Source organism: Mauremys mutica, chromosome 20, assembly GCF_020497125.1.
Source record: "Mauremys mutica isolate MM-2020 ecotype Southern chromosome 20, ASM2049712v1, whole genome shotgun sequence".
NCBI lineage: Eukaryota > Metazoa > Chordata > Testudines > Geoemydidae > Mauremys > Mauremys mutica.
This window is the reverse complement of record NC_059091.1, coordinates 18,340,339-18,360,319: the sequence shown is the minus strand read 5'-3', so window position 1 is coordinate 18,360,319 and position 19,981 is coordinate 18,340,339. Positions and strand designations below refer to the sequence as shown.

General features: G+C 52.1%; 1 protein-coding gene across 4 annotated transcripts in view; it reads left to right on the top strand.

Moving 5' to 3' along the window:
* The window catches only part of MAP2K7 (mitogen-activated protein kinase kinase 7), a 69,027-nt gene that overhangs the window by 17,023 nt on the left and 32,023 nt on the right, over positions 1-19,981 (top strand). For all 4 annotated transcript variants that reach the window (XM_044994614.1, XM_044994615.1, XM_044994616.1 and 1 more), the window contains 8 exons: positions 12,951-13,092; positions 13,672-13,738; positions 14,460-14,573; positions 15,143-15,262; positions 15,535-15,642; positions 16,200-16,379; positions 17,115-17,195; positions 19,155-19,297. In XM_044994614.1, coding sequence (XP_044850549.1) covers positions 12,951-13,092; positions 13,672-13,738; positions 14,460-14,573; positions 15,143-15,262; positions 15,535-15,642; positions 16,200-16,379; positions 17,115-17,195; positions 19,155-19,297 — 955 coding nt within the window. The remainder of the gene's footprint in view (positions 1-12,950; positions 13,093-13,671; positions 13,739-14,459; positions 14,574-15,142; positions 15,263-15,534; positions 15,643-16,199; positions 16,380-17,114; positions 17,196-19,154; positions 19,298-19,981) is intronic.

Genomic DNA, 19,981 nt, shown 5'->3' with positions numbered 1-19,981 from the left:
TGCTGTAGAAACACAGAGGAAGAGAAAGTGCTTTCCCCCAAAAGCTTACAGTTGAAATATACACAGAGGGAAAACAGAGACAGAGGGACTTTGGCCCTCTAGCGCTCTCCATCCAAGGATCTCAACATGGTTCATAAACATTCCTCCATTTAACCCTCTCAGGCCCCTCTGGGACGCAGGTGATGGATGTGTTTGGATTGCTTCACCCAGCATTGAAATGCTGCCACTTCTGGGGTGGAACACTGCAGCACTTTAACAGCATAATTGTTTGCAGGGAGAAATTACATTATTGTATCCAGCTGAAAAGTCAAGAGGAGGATTTTTAAGTAGGCCATCTGCAACTGCTCAGATTGAAATTTTGCTAGGACACTAGGGTTAAAACACAACCTCCCTCCTAGGGGAAGTGTCATGGAATTTTTAAGGAGTACAAATGGTCAGGATGTTTTCAAATGACAGCAACTTCTGCAGCACAGCACTGCCACACTGTGGCATTGGGATTGGTACTGAGCACCTCTGTCACACCCTGGGGCTTCTGACCTAACTTGACCTAAGTTTGTTTGCTGGCTGCAGGCTTGTTGTTTCAAAGCAGCTCAGTTGCGTCCCATAAAGCTTTAATCAGGAAGTCATTCATGCAAGGTGACTGACTGGCAGGAGGGGGAATGTAATTTGCTATTGAAATTCTGATTCATCAAATAAGAGTTTCCAAAATGGTGAGAGACTAGTTAATGTCAGGGCTTCCCAGCTTTGTCCTGTTTAGACCCACAGTGACTCTTGTCACCACCCAGTTTGTCTAGGAGCCAATCAGATTCCTGCAGAAACGTTTATAATACAGACACTACATATCCCAGGTTGGTCAGCCTAGACCACCCCAATCAGCCAGGATCCCAGGAATGATCCTTGCTTACTGGGGTGGTCTGATCTGACCAGGCTGGGATATGTAGTCAGTACTGCTGGGTTCTGTGTCCAGCTGTGCCACTGATTTCTGTATGTGACCTGCTGTCTCTGCTCCTGGATTCTATTCCGAGCCCTGCCACTGACTCAGACAAGTCACTTTCCTGTGCTCAGTTTCCCCACCTGGAAAATTGTAGCCAGTTCCTTAGCTCACCAGGGTGACTGTTGCAAAGCACTTTGTGATCCTTGGATACTAGGCCCAATTGTTTAAAAGCCCTAAAAAGGTACAGTTGACTCTTGTGCAACTTCATAATGGGCTTTTTAATGCATTTGTAAATGTCCCTGTGCACAAATATCTTACACACACTATCTGGGCGTGGGGTGAGGATTTTCACAACTGATTTGGGAAGTCCAGATTAAATTGACAATGCACCCATAACTAAAGGCACTCCACTGACCTAGGGTATGTCTACATTTAAATCACTGTAGTCTTCAGTGTAGACACTACCTACGCTGACAGGAGGGGTAGGTAATCCACCTCCCCGAGAGGTGGTAGCTAGTTTTATGAAGAATTTGTCCATCAATCTAGCGGTGTCTACACCCGGGGTAAGGTTGGCATAGCTACATCCCTCAGAGGTGTGGATTTTTCACACCCCTGAGACAGAGCTGTGCTGATGTAAGTTCCCCGTGTAGACCAACCCTTCTGTGCACACTTTCAGTTGCCATGAGTTTGGGCTTAGTGTAGTAGTGGTGGGGTGAGGAGTGGAGAGAAGAGTTAGGTTATTTTTTCTGCTCCCTACTGACTCATGTATGATTGGACGCCTTCAGCTGGAGCAGATCTGCAATGTAAGGTCAGATCAGACTCCAGAGCCCCAGTCCTGGGAGGAGCTGCCATGGGAGTTAAGCCATGTCAGCTGGCATGGCTTTATTTGTGCCCAGACTGCGCTAGTCCTGCTGGGGAGGCAGCTCTGCTTGTTGCCACATTCCTGAAGTTGCCGAAGTCAAGGGGCACAATATGCACAATACACAGTCACACCCCACTTTTCCCTCTGCTTGAAGCAGGTAGGAACTTCTGGTCACTTTCATGGCACCTCTGCAGCTGCAGAGACGCGACCTCTGCTGCCTGCTTGGAGGGTGCCAGTTGCTCCTAGGAGATGCCTATGGAAGTGCAGTTGTAGTCCTGGTGGGGTTACTGAGCCCATGCAGCCCACAAGGACTCTGAGCCCAGTTCTCTGTAGCTTCACTCCATCAGAGAGAGATGGCCCCCATCCTGGTATATATATATATTTTTAATGTCCCCTTTTACTCCTTGTTTGACCTCAGTTTTCTTTGTGTGTTTCTCTTTCATTTCTTTTGCCAGTTCCTTCCTTTTTGTGTTGATCTCAAGGCCTCGCAGCCCTTAGATGGGGGCCCTGACACTGGGTGTGGGCATCTCTCGGTGCTGGGGTGGCTGAAGTACCAACAATCTTCATTAATTAAAATCCACCTTGAAAACTAGCTAGCAAATAGACAACACATGGAGCGTGTCTCCCTGGTGCTTAAACGCTGATAATGGGTGATGGGTTCAGAAACTGCCTGATTTCTAAGGAAACCCCATGGCACATCATCCAGGACTGGAACCAGATCACTGACAAAGTGGACCAGGAGAGCATCTGACTCTAGAGTAGCAGCAGTGCAGGTGGGCTGCAAATCAGCCATCATCTCCCTCTCAATTCCAATCTAGTATTGAGGGATCCTGGCTGAGATCTTCCAAAGTGGCTGGTGATTTTGTGCGACTCCATTTGGGGGAAGGGGGCAAGCAACCTGAGTCACCTTAAATGGGCCTGAGCCTTTTTTTTCCACAAAAGGCTGAGCACCCCCTCCCTTCTGAAAATCAGACCCCTTTAAAGATTGCAGAAATTGTGCACTAAAATCACCTTTGAAAAACCCTTACCTCCTGATGTTTTTGTTTCAAAAGCAGCCTCTGATTTTTGTGCCCCGGACAGCAATGGGGGAGTCTCCCAGCACTCAGCTGTCCGTCTCTCTGGTTGTACTTGCAGAGCAGGCAGTGGTGAAGGCTGGGGTTTTGAAAGATCCTAAAGGAAATAGGTACCCAACTTTCACTGAATTTCAGTGGCATTTGGCCACTTCGCTCCTTTGGAAATCCTCGCCTAAACCCTGCAGAACATGGTACAGCCCCTGGCACAGTGGGGTCCATGTCTGGGGCTTCTAGATGATACTAAAATAGACGTGATAAAATATGTCCCACATTCACTGATAACTGGGTCTCAAACGTGGGATTTCCACCCAGTGCCCTCCTAAAAAGAGTTGTCTTTCCTGCCTGCTAGGAAAGGAAAGGGCCCCATCGCTGGATGTTAGGAGCCTGAATACTTTGAGGAACTGCCTCAAAATCCCTAGTCAGACACATCAGGTTAATTCCTCCTTGCCTAGTGCAGGATCGTTTCCTACAGGGCCCTTTGGGCAGTCCCGTTTCAAACATCCCAAACAAAAATGTGTGTGTGTGTGTGTGGGGAAACGGGAGGTACCATTCCACATTGAATAGGTCAAACTGTCAGCAACCATTTTTCTCATCATCAGCCTAAATTCCTCCTTAATGCATTTCATCCTGTCACTCTCCCTGGCCATGCCCTGTGCTGCTTTGCCAGTGCTGGGGATTTGCTGTGATGCCAGCCACCAGTGGAAACCCCTTGCTGCAAGCCTTGGTTGGCCTTGACACAGTTTGACCTGTGTTCATGCTGCACCGGTGCAAACCACGGCTTTGCCAGCCTGTGCCAGTGGTGGGATTGGGACAAATAGACAAGACCTCGGCCATCACCGTAACGCCCAAGTGACCTGCGGAAAGACGGCTTCTCTTGACCTCCTGTGGCTGCCTCTAACGGCCGTCCTCACCCAGAGACCAGGTCTGGTTGGCCAGTATGCAGCACCCATCCTCTGCTTTGGGCACTTAGCCCAGCCCATGGGCAATTCCTGCAGGTCTGGGTGTCACCAACAGCCCAAGTTGCCTGCAGCTGCACCCCCCCATGCGATCAGTCACAGGCTGTCTCTAGAGGAGTGAGTCTGCTCTTGTAGGACCACCGCCTCCCAAACCGTGTTAGTTCTGCCGCCAGAAGCTCCCTTCATTCACCAGGGCTGCGTGCATACTGGAGGCTTTGTCAGCATAGCTCTGTTGCTGGGGGGGTGAGTGGGTGTCACACCCTTGACCAACACAGCTATTCCAGTATCCGTTTTAAGTGTAGACCAGGCCTAAATGGTGGTTTTCTCTCTGCCCTCCTGTCCTACGCACACCCCTTTGGTTTTATGTTCACTGGCAGCCTCTCTGCTTCCCCCTCTGCCTCCTTTCTCTTCCACCCCCACCCCCACCCCCACACCACTCCCCTTTAATTTAACCCCTCCGAGCATACACTGGAGTGGCTGACCTCTGCCTGCAGCATGTTTTCCCCTCCCTGCCTTGTTGGTTCTCCATCCGACAAACCGGGGAGCTGTTAGATTGCATGCCCGGACCGTAGAGTAGCATGCAGGCTTCTGGAATGGAGAGCATGAGCAAGGCGTGTGCTGTAGAAGTGGAATGGGGGAAGGGCAGGTGGGAGGAGTCTGATTTTGAATCCTGGGGAGTGGGGAGGCTGAAGCAACCAGAGGGTGGGGGTGGGATTGGTGTTGGGGTCTTGCACGCTGAACCACATTGTGAAGAGATACAGATGGTAATAAAACCTGTGGTCACGGGGATCAGAATTATAGACTCTAGCTCAACCACCAGGTACGGGTTGAATGGAGGGGTGGCTGGGTGAAATTGGCTGGCCTGTGTCATGCAGGTGGTCGGCTTGTTGGATCACAGTGGCCCCTTCTGGCAGTACGGTTCCTAAATGTAGGAGATCCTGTAGCCCGTGCTCTGTTTTAACACAGGCGATTTAATCAGGAAAATGCCCAACTGCTCTTACATTGGAGCATCCTGGTGGCTCTTCTCTCCATCAGTTACTCTGCAGTTCGTTAGATGGGCAGGAGTGTGGAGTTCCACTCCTTCCCCAGCCCCCATCAAGCAGCCCTGCAGGGAACGTGTCACTGGGGGTGTGGCTCTCTGATCCAGAATGATCCCCGCTTTGTGCTCCCTAAATACCCTTGACACATCCCAGCCTATGGTTCTTGGCATGGAGGGCAGCTCCCTCCAGCCCTTGACCTGGGTGATCATTTTAATCCTGACTGTATGTGCAGGATTCACCTTGGATTATACAGTATGGACTCCCGTGCCCCATTCACACAGTCCTGGGGGACTAGAGTCCAGGAAGCCGGGGGAGGGATTTGATATGTGCCCAAGGGATTTAGGTGCATGAACCCCCTGGAAAGTAAGTGGGAGCAGTGCTGCTGAATTCCTGGGCACTTCAGAAAGTCTTTCCCAGAATCCCTACTAACCATTGCACAAGTGCGTCCTCGCAGCCTTGGATTGGAAAGCCCCTTTGTGTGGCTAGAGGCCTTTGCTGCGTTTTATATGGAACTTGCCTCCTCCATTGTGCAGAGTGATGGCAACCCCTGAGGTCATTGGAAGCGGAGGGCGCTCAGCTGCTGGCAGGATTGAGCCCCTGGGGCAGAGCTCTCTCCTACCTGGACAGCAGCACATGAGTCCTCGGCGTTCCCACTGCTGTGCATGGATGGGGAGCACATATCAGACTCGAGTGCTGAAGAGACTTTGGTCCGGATTCTTGACTTGTATAAATCTGTTGATTCCAGTGAAGGAACCCAGATTAGCTAGGCCAGGTTACACCAGCTGGCCCACTGCTTTCAGTAGAGCAACACGAGTTTATACCAGCTGGGGATCTGGTCCCATTGACTCCAATAATTTGAGACTGCTTTACACCAGTTGGGAATCTGGCCTCATTGATTCCAGTGGACAGATTCCAGTTTATACCAGCTGGGGACCTGTACCCACTGACACCAGTGGAAAGATCCCAGTTCATGTCCGCTGGGGATCTGGCCACATGGACTCCAGTGGAAAGATGCTAGTTTACACTAGCTGGGGATCCGGACACTTGCCTACAATTTGGTAGTGGAGACCCATCTCAAGCAAATATAGCTGCCTGCAGAGCATTGTGACCCCAAACCTGTCTCCGTTTGACGTCCCTGGCCAATGATTCCAATGGGGCAGGACCAAGCTTTTAGCTGCGTTACAGGATCGTGTGAGTCTTGGGCCCTAGAAAGTCTGTCAGGGAATTTAGGTCTTAAATTTGTGTTTTGTGGGAAAAACTGGCTCTACCAGCTGAGGTCGAACAGCTGCTTTCGTCTGAGTTTCTTTTTCCTTAAAGTGTTAAGTTTAGGTTTGATACCCAGTTGTACTGGGTGAAATTCGCCAGCCTTTGTTATGCAGCAGCTCAGACTAGAAAACCTTCTAAAACCGTCCCCTGTGTCAGACTGAAACGCAGCGACGATGTGCTCCTAGCTCACAATCAGAAAGTGAAACTGACTTAACAAAATAAAAATGCCACTTGAAACTGACTGGCTCAGTTTCACTGTCTGTGAGACACCAAAAGGAACATGGACTAAATGGTGAAAAGCAAAATGAGACTGAAACATTCTTTGTTCTAATCAACTTAGCAACTGTCATAGGGTGACTGGCCCCTTTAAGAGGGGGCTGGTTCCAGGGCACCTGCACTGATACCTGCTTCCCAGCTGGGTGTAAGGTAGGCACCTGGGTGGTATAAATGCAGGTGGGTGTTGACAGAGGCCTACAGACACGGGGGGGGAATAAAGGCTCCTGCACAGACGTGTTACAAGGCCCCCGTGCCTTCCCTTATGCCCCGTTGGGAAGCAAGTATCAGTCCGGAGGCACTGGACCTCGCCCCCTCTTAAAGGGGCCAGTCATCTTGTGTCAGTAAACACATGTAAGGGTCCTTGTCATGTAGGAAACCAGACTAGATGGTCACATTGGTCCCTTGTGACCTTAAAATCCAGGTACTTTTAAGGACAATTCGTTGTGCCCTCCAGCGGTTCAGTCCTACAAGGTGCTGAGAACTCCCATCGTCTTTGCTGGGTGAGATCCAGCATGCTCAGCACTGGAGCTGGGCGGGAAATGATTTTCTTGTCTGAGAGTTTTCAAGATTTTGGCATTTTTCCATGTTCCAAAGCAGGACGAAAAGTCAAAATTGAGAAAATTTTCACAAATGTTCAGTAACCTGGGGGAAACAATTTGGTTTGTGTCAATCACAGTGTTTTGTTTCGATCAGTGCAAAATGCTTGATTTTGATTTTAGCCTTTTAAATCTTTGTAGCATAAATTAACTAAAATTTTGAACCAGAAAGTCGTTTTGAACTGAACTGTAAAAAGGGACCTTTCAACAATTTTGATTTTTCCCCCCCAAGATATTTTGAAGCAGGAGATTCGTTGACACCAAGCCTTTCCCGTGCACACTTTCAGTTTTGACAAGAAAACGTTTTGTCAGAAAATTCTCAACAGGCTCCCTGGAGGCAGGATTGGGCCCAATGGGTCTATCCTGTTTTGTAACTGTATTCGCTACAATGGTACCTTGTGCCTTCATTAGAACGTGGCTTGTGTTAAAGGAGACATTATTAAAGATGAAGGAATACAGCTTACCCTGGAGAGAGAGAACCCGCTACAGGGACAAACCTCGGACTCCTAAAACTGCCCTGCTTAGAAAAATGGGTGTCAGATTCTCTACATTGTCCTGGGCTGTGTCTTTTTCAGGGATGCTAATCCTGCAGCGTCCAGTACAGTCAGATTGTGTGTCAGGAGAAAGAGACTGCCTCTGTGTTACTGAATACTGCTCCTGTTTCCTTTACAAAGCCAGCCGTGGAATGCATCCCATTGAAACCGATGCTGTTCAGGAGTTGCACTATAGCGCAGCTATTCCTTGAGCAAATCGAAAGGTTCAGGGGAGGCTGTGAAGCCAGATTACCCAGGCAGTGCATCAAATCCTGTTTGCTAAAGCTCCATTAAAATAGTATAAGCGGTGGGATGTCTCGGTTTCCATCGTGGCCTGATTCCCGAGGGATTTGCCCAGCAGCTTCCTCTTGTGTTTCCTTTATAACCAAGGGGCTCAAAAGTTTTCTGCAGTAATGCCACTTGGCAAACTTTCTGACTGCCTCCCTCGGAGGCTGGGTTATAGGGCAGCGTTATCCTTGTTTTACTGGTGGGTAACCAAGCCACCGATCTGCCCAAGGCCATGCAGTCAGGCCAGCTCTTCCAGAACTGACTGGTGGTTTTGGGTGCCAACTTTGAGATGACTTAGATGAGGGTTATTCTCATTCAGCCGGTGGAGAAGGGGACTTGTTCCATGGTCTTGCAGCAGGAAGGTGGGATGAGAATCCGGAATCCCAGTATCATTCCCCTGCTCCAACCAGTAGATACCACTCCCCTCCCAGAGCGAGGAACAGAACCTAGGAGTCCTGAGTCCCAGCTCCCCACCTCTAACCTCCTCGGTCTCATGGCTCCTCCCAGAGCCAAGAGATAGAACCCAGAATACTGTGGTACCAGCTTCCAGAGGAAATTAGACAAATGGAGGGGGCTCAGAGCAGGTCGCTTGGACGTAGCTCTTCGGGGTAAGGCCTGTCTGTCTTCTGTGTTTGTACAGCACTGGGCACAATGGGGTCCTGATCCCTGACTGGGGCTGGTAGATGCTAGAAGGCTCCTTTGTTAGAGGTGCTGGCTGCCCCTAGCCCTATGGACCCTAAGTGGAATTGGGGGTGCTGAAATTCAAGTCACATCTGCAAATTTTGGCCAGTTTCAGAGCTAGGCCTTAGATCCCAGCTCTGGTCTTAGGCCTAACCTGCTACCGCGTGCCACCCCTCCGACATTAGATCTCCTAGCCAGCCCCCCTGTGAGGTAGTATCTTCTCCCCTTTGGACAGCTGGGTGAGATGCGGTTAAAGGGACAGTTTCAGACCTGGTCTGTGTTTAAAAAGCAGTGATTTTCAGGCTGTTTCCACAAGTGGGGATTTCAGCCATTGGTTGGCAGCAGCGCAGCAAACCACTGACGCAGCCCCCACCTCCTCAGTGCCAGGCCGGGTTGACCTGGTGTGAACCGGACTCGGGCTGTCAACACAGTGGTGCAGTAACTGGGGCAAACCCACTGTAGACAGGGCGTTGGCAGACTCTCCAAGGCCTCCTGCCAAGCTTTGTGGTTTTATAGCACGTGGTTCAGCAGATCAGCCACTTCCCTGGGAATCAGGACACCTGGGTTTTGTTCCCCACTCTGCCATTGAACTGCTGTGTGACCTGTGAATCACTTCCCTGCTCTGTGCCTCAGTTTCCCCTCTATTTAGACTGTGCTTTCAGGGGCAGGGAAAGTCTCTCATCATGTGTCTGCAGCACCCAGCATGATGGGGGCCCCAAGCTTGATCAGGGGACAAGGGGGATCTACAGCATCTGACCCAATGGGACCCCGATCTCACTGGGGTCTGTGCAGCACTCAGCACAGGCCCTTCCCCTGTTGTGTGTTGGAAGAACCCAGGCAAACAAAGGTGGAAACAGACACTTCTGAACCTGAGCAGGTAGAAAGTGATGTCAGATGCACAAAGCAAATAAACCGGGGAAGAACAGAGAGCGGCATTTTGTCTCTGGTCTCGTAGCCGCAGTGAGCCAGGGCTTTCCCTGTGGCAGTGGAAGGGAGGTGTTCAACGCTGGTAGGGAGCTGTTATGAGTTGCCAACTGTTGCCCAGTAGGTGAGTGGCGGAGCAGGTAGGAGTCCTGGCTGCCCGTCTTCTGCGCCAAGCACTAGCACTCCCTTTGCAATCTGCACTGTGGTTTCACAGCCCAGCATTTGGGAACCAGGTCCCTTCCAGGCTCAGCTGGGGCCAGAGTTTTCGAGTACCTAGCGCTCCTATTGAGTTGGGGAGGAAGTGTGGCTGACTGCAGCACGTCCTGGGCATAAGTTCTAGTCCCATCTGTGCTCTGCTTTGGGACCTTGAGCATACCATGGCCCCTCTCAGTTTCCCCATATGTGAAATGGGTATAATAGTGCCCTCTCTTGTGATCTACTGGTGGAAAGTGCAATGGAAGAGCTAAGTGTGAACTGCTTGGAACTAGGAGCATTTTCTATGGAGCTCAGAATTGATAATAAATATTTATATTACAATCAGTGCCACGGGGCTTCAGTTGAGATCAGGACCCTCATACGCTGGGCGCGGCATGCAGAGACAGTCTATGCCACAGAGATCTTATGGTTTAATCAGACAAGACAGGCTAAGGGTGGAAGGGAAAACAGAAGCACAGACAGGGGGAAGTAACTTGTCTAGGACCTTGCAGTAAATCAGTGGCAGAGCCGGGAACAGAACTCAGATCTCCAGCTGCCCTAGCTGCTGCACCACTCTGTCATAGCCAAAGTCCACTCAAGTTGATTTAATTTAAGTTAATTGGGCTTGGAATCGGATGCTGTTGAAGTCCTTGGGTTGTGGTACACTTTGGATCATGACATGGTGGAGGGGAGGTGGTTGCTTGCATGGATGGGGAGAGAACTTCACACATCTTGACAAGCAGCAGTTAAAGCCAGAGGGAACATGCCAACGTGGTTTATCATTAAAAACCAGTGAGCAGAGTCCTCAGCCAGTGTAACCCAGCTAGCATCAATAGCACTACCCGGATTTACACCGCTGGAGGGTTTGGCCCTATAGTTTTAGTGAGGTGGGACCTTTCAAAGTGAGCCTTGAGTGATCTTAAAGATCCAGGAGGAATTGGATCACTTCACATGGGAGCGGAGCGTTTTCAAGCCCTGGCTTGGGCAGTTCTCCATTCTAGTATTGCAGCACTTGGATACACCAGCAAGTGTGGGAGCAAATTTATAAAGGGAGCATTGACTTGTGGTTAGAACAAATTCAGCAAAAGAGACTGAGCCAGAACTCCTGGGTTTTACTTCTGGTTCTGCTGGGCAAGTCTCTCCCTGCTGGCCCTTCTGCACCAGGTGGATAATACTTATTCGGCTTGTCAGAGCTGATTTGCCGATGTGCTTTGAGATCCTCTGATGGCAGGAGCGTAAAGTATTTTTGTTTGGTAAAAGACTCTTCAAGCTATTGAAATTGACCAGATTCAAGCTGCTTCGGGGCAATGGGGGAAAATGGTTCTTTGACCTGTGTGTGGGAATTGGGTTCTGGGTCAGTAAATGGGCATTAGATGCCTTTGTTTGAAAGGATCAGGGTCCCTTCACCAGCTCTCCTATCCAGGCAGCTGCAGTCCCTCCCTCCTGGGCACAACATGCTCTGAACCCTCATCTAATAGCCCTGCAGTCCCAGGTTGCCAGCTGTTGCCGTTCCGTAGGTGGCCTTGCCCTTGGGGCGAGGGGAGTTCCCTTCAGCCCAGGTTAACAGCACAGGGTAGTTTGGCTTGGCCACTGAAAGCTGGCGTGGGGAGTTACTGGAAATTATTTGAGGTGGGATGATTTTAGCAAGCTCCTGCTTGCAGTAAGCTGCATAATATTAAGTACCGAGGGCCAGATTCCACTCTGCTGAGCTGCGGTAACTCCACTCACCTCTGGGGCGATGCCTGGGGCAGAGGGAGGCCAGAATGTGGCAGCAACTTTCTAGCCAAAGTGCAACCCATCGAGTTCTACAGTCAGCTCCCTACCTTCAACAAGAGGGCACAGTCTGTGGGTGGAGGAGGGACTACATGTCCCAGCATGCTGTGCTCCACCTTCTCCGGAGACCTGGCAGCAGTGTATGCTGGAATCTGTAGTCTCTAGAGGACAGCTCCTCCCGCTTGGGCAGTGAGGTCTGGATGTGAACTACAGGTGCCTCCTGCAAGCAGAGGCCATAGCGCTGTGTTTCTGGCACGTGAGTGGGAAGAAGTTCAGAAGGGGTGTCCCACACATGTTCTGAGCTGTTGAGCGTGTGCACCAGCTACTCTCTGTGCCTCTCGTGGTTCCCCTGTCCCAGTATGTGGGAGGGGCTGTTTTACTTCAAGCCTGTGGAGGATTCGGTTCTTCCCCATTACCAGTGTGGTATCGAATGTGGTACGGCCGGGTAACAACCGCAGCAACCTCCCTGCATGTTCGTGGACTTGCCCCAGTAAAACTGCCTCAAACTTCCAAGGGCAAACAATGGGCCTTGGTTTCTCTTCTCATTCTGACAGGTTCCCAGCCTTTGGGAGGCAGAGCTCCCTCCTTAACATGGGGATAAACAGTTTATGTTGAAACTGATCCAGGAAATTGACACACCTGAAAAAGCTCCGTCTCTGACCACTTCCTTAAATCTCACTCGAGGGACTCCTTATCTTTGAGGTGTGCTGCCAGTCTGTGCCAATTGGCTGAATTACAGCAGACCATGCCGTGGCATAGCGGGGAGTGTGGGCAGCAGGCTGGGAGTCAGAGCTGAGAATTGCAAAAGCGACTAGGGGGATTTAGCTACACAACGCCCATCGTGTGGTTAAATCCTAGGCTAGGATGCCTGGGTTCCCTGCCCTAACTTGCGGTGGCCTCGGATAAATCACCCAGCTGCCTCTGTCTCTCTGCTTCAGTGCCTAGGCTATAAACCCACCCGGATTAGCTGATCTAAGGAAGGGTCAGGATCATTTGCAGTGACCAATCTGCAGACCAAACCCAGCTGTATCCTGTGTGTCCGTGTACATCTAGCACTTGGGATTCCAGCACAATCACTCCCAACAGCTGTTAACCACTTTGCTGAGGCCTGGGGTGAGCAACCCTAGTATGAGAGAAAACCAGGCGTTTGCAGTCTGTGTGGGAAAATCTGCTTTGTCGAACCATGGAACTTAAATGCCGAGAAGACCTATTATGTCTTACCTGGCCTGTCACCCCATGGAGGCCAGTTCAACATAGTTCCCTACAATCTGCTCCAGGGTGGCATGGCCCGGGCGAGGGGAAGGGTTGGTGCTGTGCTTTCCAGCAGCTAGTGGCTTTGCTCTGTGATGGGCACAGTGTCAGCGATGGGGCATATTGGAAGCCAGGGTGCTGGCTGTAGGTATTGCATCCCCCTTCAGCGAGGCCCCCACAACCCCATGCAAGACAGATAGGGATCTGGGGCTATAAGATGCAGCAGGCAGGGGGGTTCTCTGGAGCAGAGTGTGGAAAGGGACCCAGGCATCCGAGTGCCTGACTCTTGCTCACTCCCACAGCCCTGCAGCTCCCCCTGGCGAACGATGGCAGCAGCCGCTCCTCTTCCTCGGAGAACTCTCCCCAGCATCAAACGCACCAGCCGCGCCGCCCCCTGCTGGGCCTGCCCCAGCCGTCCTTCCCCATCCCCAGGAGCATGGAGAGGTAAGCAGTGGGGAAAGGCTGCCACCTCCCAAGTGGTGGTGATGGGGCTGAACTAAGGAAACCCCTGGGGCTGCTGTTCTTGGCCTGGCTAGCTGGCTCCCTCTACAGGGTACTGCGTGTAATGCAGCTGCTGCACCAATCACCTATTTTGTGTATATGTCCTATAAACTGGTGGTGTGGGCCGGCTGGCTCGGCCAATGAGGTGGAGCGGGCCGGCTGGCTCGGCCAATGAGGTGGAGCGGGCCGGCTGGCTCGGCCAATGAGGTGGAGCGGGCCGGCTGGCTCGGCCAATGAGGTGGAGCAGACCCACTAGCCTGGACAATGAGGTCGAGCCAGTGAGATTTGCCTGACTTTATTCTGGTGGGCTAGCCCGCAAATGGCTAATCCAGTGCCACAGGACGGGGGGCACTAGACTTGATGGACCTGCTGTTACAGGTAGGTTGGGGTCCTCAGCCAGTGCCCAGCTTGGACTCTGACCTGGCCCCCGGTAACTGTCAGGGGAGCTCCTCCTCCTCAGAGCCAGAGTCACCTGATTTGGTATGTTGTCTTCATCCAAACTTTCTCCACTTGTCTCTCTAGTATAGAGATAGACCAGAAGCTGCAGGAAATCATGAAGCAAACGGGTTACCTGACCATAGGAGGGCAGGTGAGTTGGAAAAAGTGCAAAGGGATCGTATTCTCAGTGCTGCCCCATCAGTAGAACTGTAGGTGCCAACTAGTGCAGAGTATCCCTGATTTGTATCAGTTTTCCTGTCCTAAACTGTTGTGTGGAATTGTGCTTTAAACAGCTGCCAAGTCCCATCCCAAAGGTGGCTGCATTTCAGTGCTGGGCAAGCATTCCCTGTTTATTGTTGCTCTGCATGGTAAACAGCTGCCAAGTCCCACCCCCGAGGTGGCTGCATTTCACGTCTGGGTGAGTGAGCCCAGTGGTGTTGCCGTGCAGCTATTAAACAGCTCCTGTGCAGTGTCCCAGAAGTGGCTGCTGTTCTGTGTTCAGTTTCGTTCTGGCTTGAGACAAAATCCTCTGCCCCAGAACAGGCTGCATGAGGGCAAGCGTCCCCCCACCACATGCATATGCTGCCCATGACTGGGATTCCCATCCTGCAGGGAGAGGGGAACTGAGGTTTCCCTGCACTTTCGATCTCCATTGTGGGTTAGAGAACAGGAAGGTGGGTGCAATGTGGGGCCAGGGGGAATCCAGTGTGCCGGTCAGCGAAGCCTGGTACCCCACTAGCTGGCACACCTACCATGGAGGTTACCCTGGGGAGTTGTCCTAGCTCAGGGTTGTCTCCTGGTCCCCTGCATCTAGACGTGGGCTCTGCTGTACGGCCCCTCCCGTAACCCTGTGCGTATGTGTCTTGGTGCAGCGATACCAAGCAGAGATCAATGACCTGGAGAACCTGGGCGAGATCGGCAGCGGGACGTGCGGTCAGGTGTGGAAGATGCGGTTCAAGAAAACGGGACACATCATAGCCGTGAAGGTGAGCACTGGGGGCATGGCCTTACGAACAGACCGAGCAAGGGGGGAATAGTTCCATCAGGAAGGGAGAGGGTGGTGTTGAATGGGGAGAGCAGAGAACAGAGGCTCAGGACTCCTGGGCTCTGTTCCCAGTTTGAAAGGGGAGTGGTGTCTAGTGGCCAGAGCAGGGCGGTGCTACACGTCAGGACTCCTGGGTCCTATTTCCAGCTCTGGGAGAAGGGTGGGGTCTGGTAGTTAGAGCTTGCGGGGCCAGGGCTGGCCTTCTGGGTTCTGTTCTTGCCTCTCATTGGGGAGTGGTGTCTAGAGGTTGGAAGAGGGGGGCCTTGAAGCCAGGACTCCACTGCCTTCGTGTGACCGTGAGCAAGTCATGCCCCATGTCTGTGCCTCAGTTTCCCCACCTCCGAACTGGAGATAACGCTGCCCTATGTGGGTGGGGAATCATCCGCGTTCATTAACAAAGGGTTATGTGGTCCCCTGTGTGGCAGAGCAGGTGTCACTGTTCACCCCTGCAGTCGGCTCTCAGCCCATAGAGCCGCTCTGTAATCCCCACTTCTTGTCTGGTCCCCACAGCAAATGCGCCGCTCAGGTAACAAGGAGGAGAACAAGAGGATCCTGATGGACCTGGATGTGGTGTTGAAAAGCCACGACTGCCCCTACATTGTCCAGTGCTTCGGGACCTTCATCACCAATGTAAGAGCCCCCTGCGCTCACGCTGCAGCTCTCCATCTCCCCCTTGTGGCTGCATGCCCTGGCCACAGCCTTGAGCTGTCAGAGCTGGGGCTTCCAGTTCAGGCCGCTGAGGCTGGTACTTGTAGAGAGGTCCCAGGTTCGATTTCCGCCGCTGCCCCGAAGAGTGGTGCGACGTTACCCAAAGCCACCACCTCCTTTCCGCACAATTGTCCAGACAGCCAAGCGCGCGTCGCGCCCCCTGGTAACCTGGCCTTGGTCTCCCTCCCACACAGACAGACGTCTTCATTGCCATGGAGCTGATGGGCACATGTGCGGAGAAGCTCAAGAAACGCATCCAGGGGCCCATCCCCGAGAGGATCCTGGGGAAGATGACGGTGGCGGTGAGTTCTGGTGGAGCGAGGTGGGGGAAGGGCAAGTGGGGCTGGATGCAGAGTGATGGGCACCTGCCAAACTTTTCTCCCACGTGAGCAGCTGGGAGGGACCCGATCCACCACTGGCCTCTCCCGTTTGGCAGCTGGGTTGGCTTTGCACAGACAGGGTCTGTGCTGGGAAAGGGGCTCCCAGAGGGAGAGATCTCTCGCCTCAGGGGCTTGTTCCCACTGATCTCTGCACAGCAGCCCATGCACGCCTGGGGCCTTGGTCCTGCAATCCCATCTCATCAGTGTGAGAGGGGCTGGCTCCTCCCTTCTCCAGGACAGGAATTCTGGGATTGATGGGCCGAGAACTGAGCTCTCGGTGCCAGGTGTGCTCTCTGCAGAGCTGTGTACAAAGGGGCTGACCCCTCCCTGCTGCATATCGCGCCTGGGATCTCTGGCTTTTCTAGCTGGCCCCTCCTTTTGCTGATCCTCCTGCGGTGAGCCCGGGGGGCAGGTGGGTGCAGTGGGCTGGCCCTGGGAGACGCCGTCTCTATCAGCATGGGGTGGCCGTGTCCTTTCAGATCGTCAAGGCGCTCTACTACCTGAAGGAGAAGCACGGCGTCATCCACCGGGACGTCAAACCCTCCAACATTCTGCTAGACGAGAGAGGGCAGATCAAGCTGTGTGACTTCGGGATCAGCGGGAGGCTGGTGGACTCGAAGGCCAAGACCCGGAGTGCGGGCTGCGCGGCGTACATGGCGGTGAGGGCTGGGCCGTGCCGTGGCTTGGAGAGGGTGCTGCTGGGCCTCAGGCTGCCTGTGCGCTAATTGGCAGCTGTGGGTGCCTGAGCCCCAGGGATGGGTGGTATCTTGGGACGGGATCCCCTTTAATCTTGCCTGCTGTGTAGGGTGAGGCTTGGTCCGTATTGGGATGGGAGACCTCTGAAGAGTGGCCAGCTGAAGCAGCTCTCCAGAGTGGCTCTAGGGGGTGCTGTCCTGCTTGAGATGACATAAGTGAGCCAAGATCTAAAGACTCCTGCCCTGGATCCTCAGCTGGTGTGAATGGATACAGCTCTGGTGATTCCAGTGGATCTGTGCTGATTTAGGCGAGCCATGGAACTGTCTTTAATGACTCTGTGGCCCATTTATACCAGCTGGGGATCTGGCCCCCTCCGCGTGCCCCAGTGTGCTTGGCCTAATTTCAGCCAGGTAATTCCCCCCGTTAGCCCAAACTTTAAACTGGTTAAATGAGTCCTGTTGACTTCATTGATATGCACATTAGAAATCTGTAGATAGAGTCACTTCCCGGGCTACATTGCAGCATTGCTGTGTGGCTGTTACACAGCTGCCTCGCTCCACCCCAGAGCTGGCTGCATATCAGTAGAGAATGGCGTGATTTCATAATCTCCGTCTGTAATAGGCATGTGCTGTAATGTAAGATCCTCGCCTCCAGGTGAGCGCCACTGGACTGAGAGTGTACTGACCTTTCTTTTCCAGCCTGAAAGGATAGACCCTCCTGATCCCACCAAACCAGACTACGATATCCGAGCGGATGTATGGAGCCTGGGCATCTCGCTGGTGAGTGAAGTCCCTTCTTTACTTTCTCATGCAAAATGCTGCTTTGAACTCGGTGCCAAGATTTGCCACTAGGGGCTCAGTGATCTTGAGACAGCCAAAGTCCCTTGGCCATTCTCCTGGTCACAGCGGAGTAAGGGCAGGGATGATCGGTTGCTGGGTTTTATCTCCAGCTGGTTGGCAAGGTTTCACCAGGATGTTTTTTCTGTCAGAAAATACTGATTCATGAAAATGGAAACTTCCCACGCAGCCATGTCGGGCTCAACACCCCCCCACCTGCCCCCGCCCCCCAAATACCCACGACAAAAAAAGTTTTGAAAATGGCAAAATGTCCCATTTTGATCTTTCAGCCCAAGTGGCTTTTTGTTTCTAAACTTATGGTGTGTGTGTGTGTGTGTGTGTGTGTGTGTGTAAATTTAAACGGTCCTAACCAAAGTGAAATGTTTCAAAGTTATTTTCAGCTTTTCAGTTTGTGAAAAATTTTGCGATTTTTAGCTTTTTGTCCTGATTCAGGTTCAGAAAAAAATTTGAAATGTTGGTCTGGGAAATTCTAGCCCAACCAGCTCTGCTTTTACCCTTGGCCAACTCAATGTCTCTTCGTCTATTGAGGAAGATACAAGGACAAACCCGTAGCTGGTTTGCGTGGGTGAGGGATGCAGGTTCTCGGACAGCCCTGCGATCTGTCATAAACTTTGGGCATTCCTGTTCTTAAAAGGAATTGCCTCGGCAAGAGGAATGCAGAAGATAGGCTGGTCTTGTGGCTAGAGCAGCGCCGTGGGGCTCAAGAGTCCTGGGTTCAAATTTCAGCTCTGCCACTGACTCCCTATATGACCTTGAGCAAATCACATCGCCCCTCTGTGCCTCAGTTTCCTACCCACAAAATGGGTATAATGACCCTTCCTGTTGTCTGCCTTGTATGTTTAGCATGGGAGCTCTTTGGGGGCAGAGACTGTCTCTCACTCTGTGTCTGTGCAGTGCCTGGCATAATGGGGCCTCAGTTTCAGCGGGGCCTAGGCACCACCATAATATTCCTACTAACCTACTTTTGGAAGTGTTAATATCTTTTTAAGATAAAAAGTTCCCCTCACATCAGTGAAACCAGGACACACGCCTTTGTCACTAGGGCCTTAGGCCCAGAAAGCGAAACTGACGAGAAATCAAGCTAAACAAACCTGGCTAGGGCCAGTGCCTAAGCTAAATGAAACGCAACAGGACAAATCTGTAGGGAAAAAAAACAGATATTCAGATAATCTCGGGGTAAAAAACATGAACTAAAACTTTCACACCAGGGTGCTTGAAGCTAGCCCGGTAGGAAGACACCTCCTATTTCAGTGGGAGTCAGATCAGCCCTCTAAATCCCTAGGAATAAGTGAGCCAATGCCAAACATATGTTTAGCTTAACAAAGAGAAGGGGTGACTCAATCAGAGTCTGTAAGTACCTATGTGGGGCGCAGAAATTTGACAGTATCGAGCTCTTCTGTCGAACAAAGTTCTGACAAGATCCACTGGCCAGAAGTTGAAGCTGGACAAAGTCAGACTGGAAACAAGGCACAAATGTTTAATGGTGAGGGTGGTTAACCAAGGGAACAACTTACTCAGGGCCGTGGTGGATTCTCTATTGGGTGTTCTTTGGATCTGCATTGGCTTGTCCTGCTCTAGTTCAAACAGGGTTTACTCTGAGGAAGTCCTGTGGCCTGTGTTTTACAGGAGGTCAGACTAGATTTCTTCTGGCCTGGGAATCTATACATCTATGAATTACACTAGGCCGCTGTCTGCATTTTAGGCACTTGGATACCTTTGTAATTTCGTAATGACTAGGCCCCTAATTTCCAGAGGTCTGAGCCCCCACAAATCTCATTGCATTTGATGGAAGTAGCACAGCATCGTAGATAGAGCACATGGACTGTCTCTAAGCTCCCTGATTCCATTTTAACCCTTGCTTTCCTACCTCCCTCCCTGCAGGTCGAATTGGCTACCGGTCAGTTTCCCTACAAGAACTGTAAAACGGACTTTGAGGTGCTCACCAAGGTCTTGCAGGAAGATCCTCCCCTGCTCCCAAACAACATGAGCTTCTCCGTGGACTTTCAGTCCTTCGTTAAAGACTGGTGAGTGACGGCCACACTGCTGGGGAGCTGAGGCCCCGTTCGTGGGCCCCCGAGCCCAGTAGGGGAGAACCAATCCGCTGCATCTATGGGGCAGTGTCAGCTGCTGAGGAACCATGCCTTGGTCAGAGCTTAAACTGCCCATGAGCCTGTAATGTTTCAGTAGATGTGACTCAATGAGTTATTTCCTAAGTAGATGGCACAGGGGCCCCCATACCCTGGCCAGGGGCACCATTTAGGGAGGGGGGCACCTGCTCCCCCTTTGTTTTGTATCACAGCAGAGCAGGGCCACACTTCAGATTTTGGTAGGGGTACCCCCATGCCCTCCCTAAAAGGCACCTCTGCAGGCCAGCTCCACGGCGCAGCATGTCAGGCTTGCACTGTCAGATCCTGTGCCCCTTCTCCAGGGAGCGGCTCCAGCTGGGGCTGCGCTTCATGGCGGGGGAGCTGATAACGGTGCTGCAAGTGCTGGATGGCAGCTGGTGGGAAGGGCAGGAGAATGGGCTGCATGCCTGGGTCCCGGCGAGCTACGTGAAGCAGCTGGAGGTAGGAGACGGGCCGTACCGAGTGCCTGGCGGGGCAGGGGGCATGGGGAGGGAGTGCCGGGGGCTAGGGCCACGAGGGAGTTTAGGGGAGATGGGGATACACATGCATCAGCAGAATGGGTGCACCAATAGGGCCATGTGA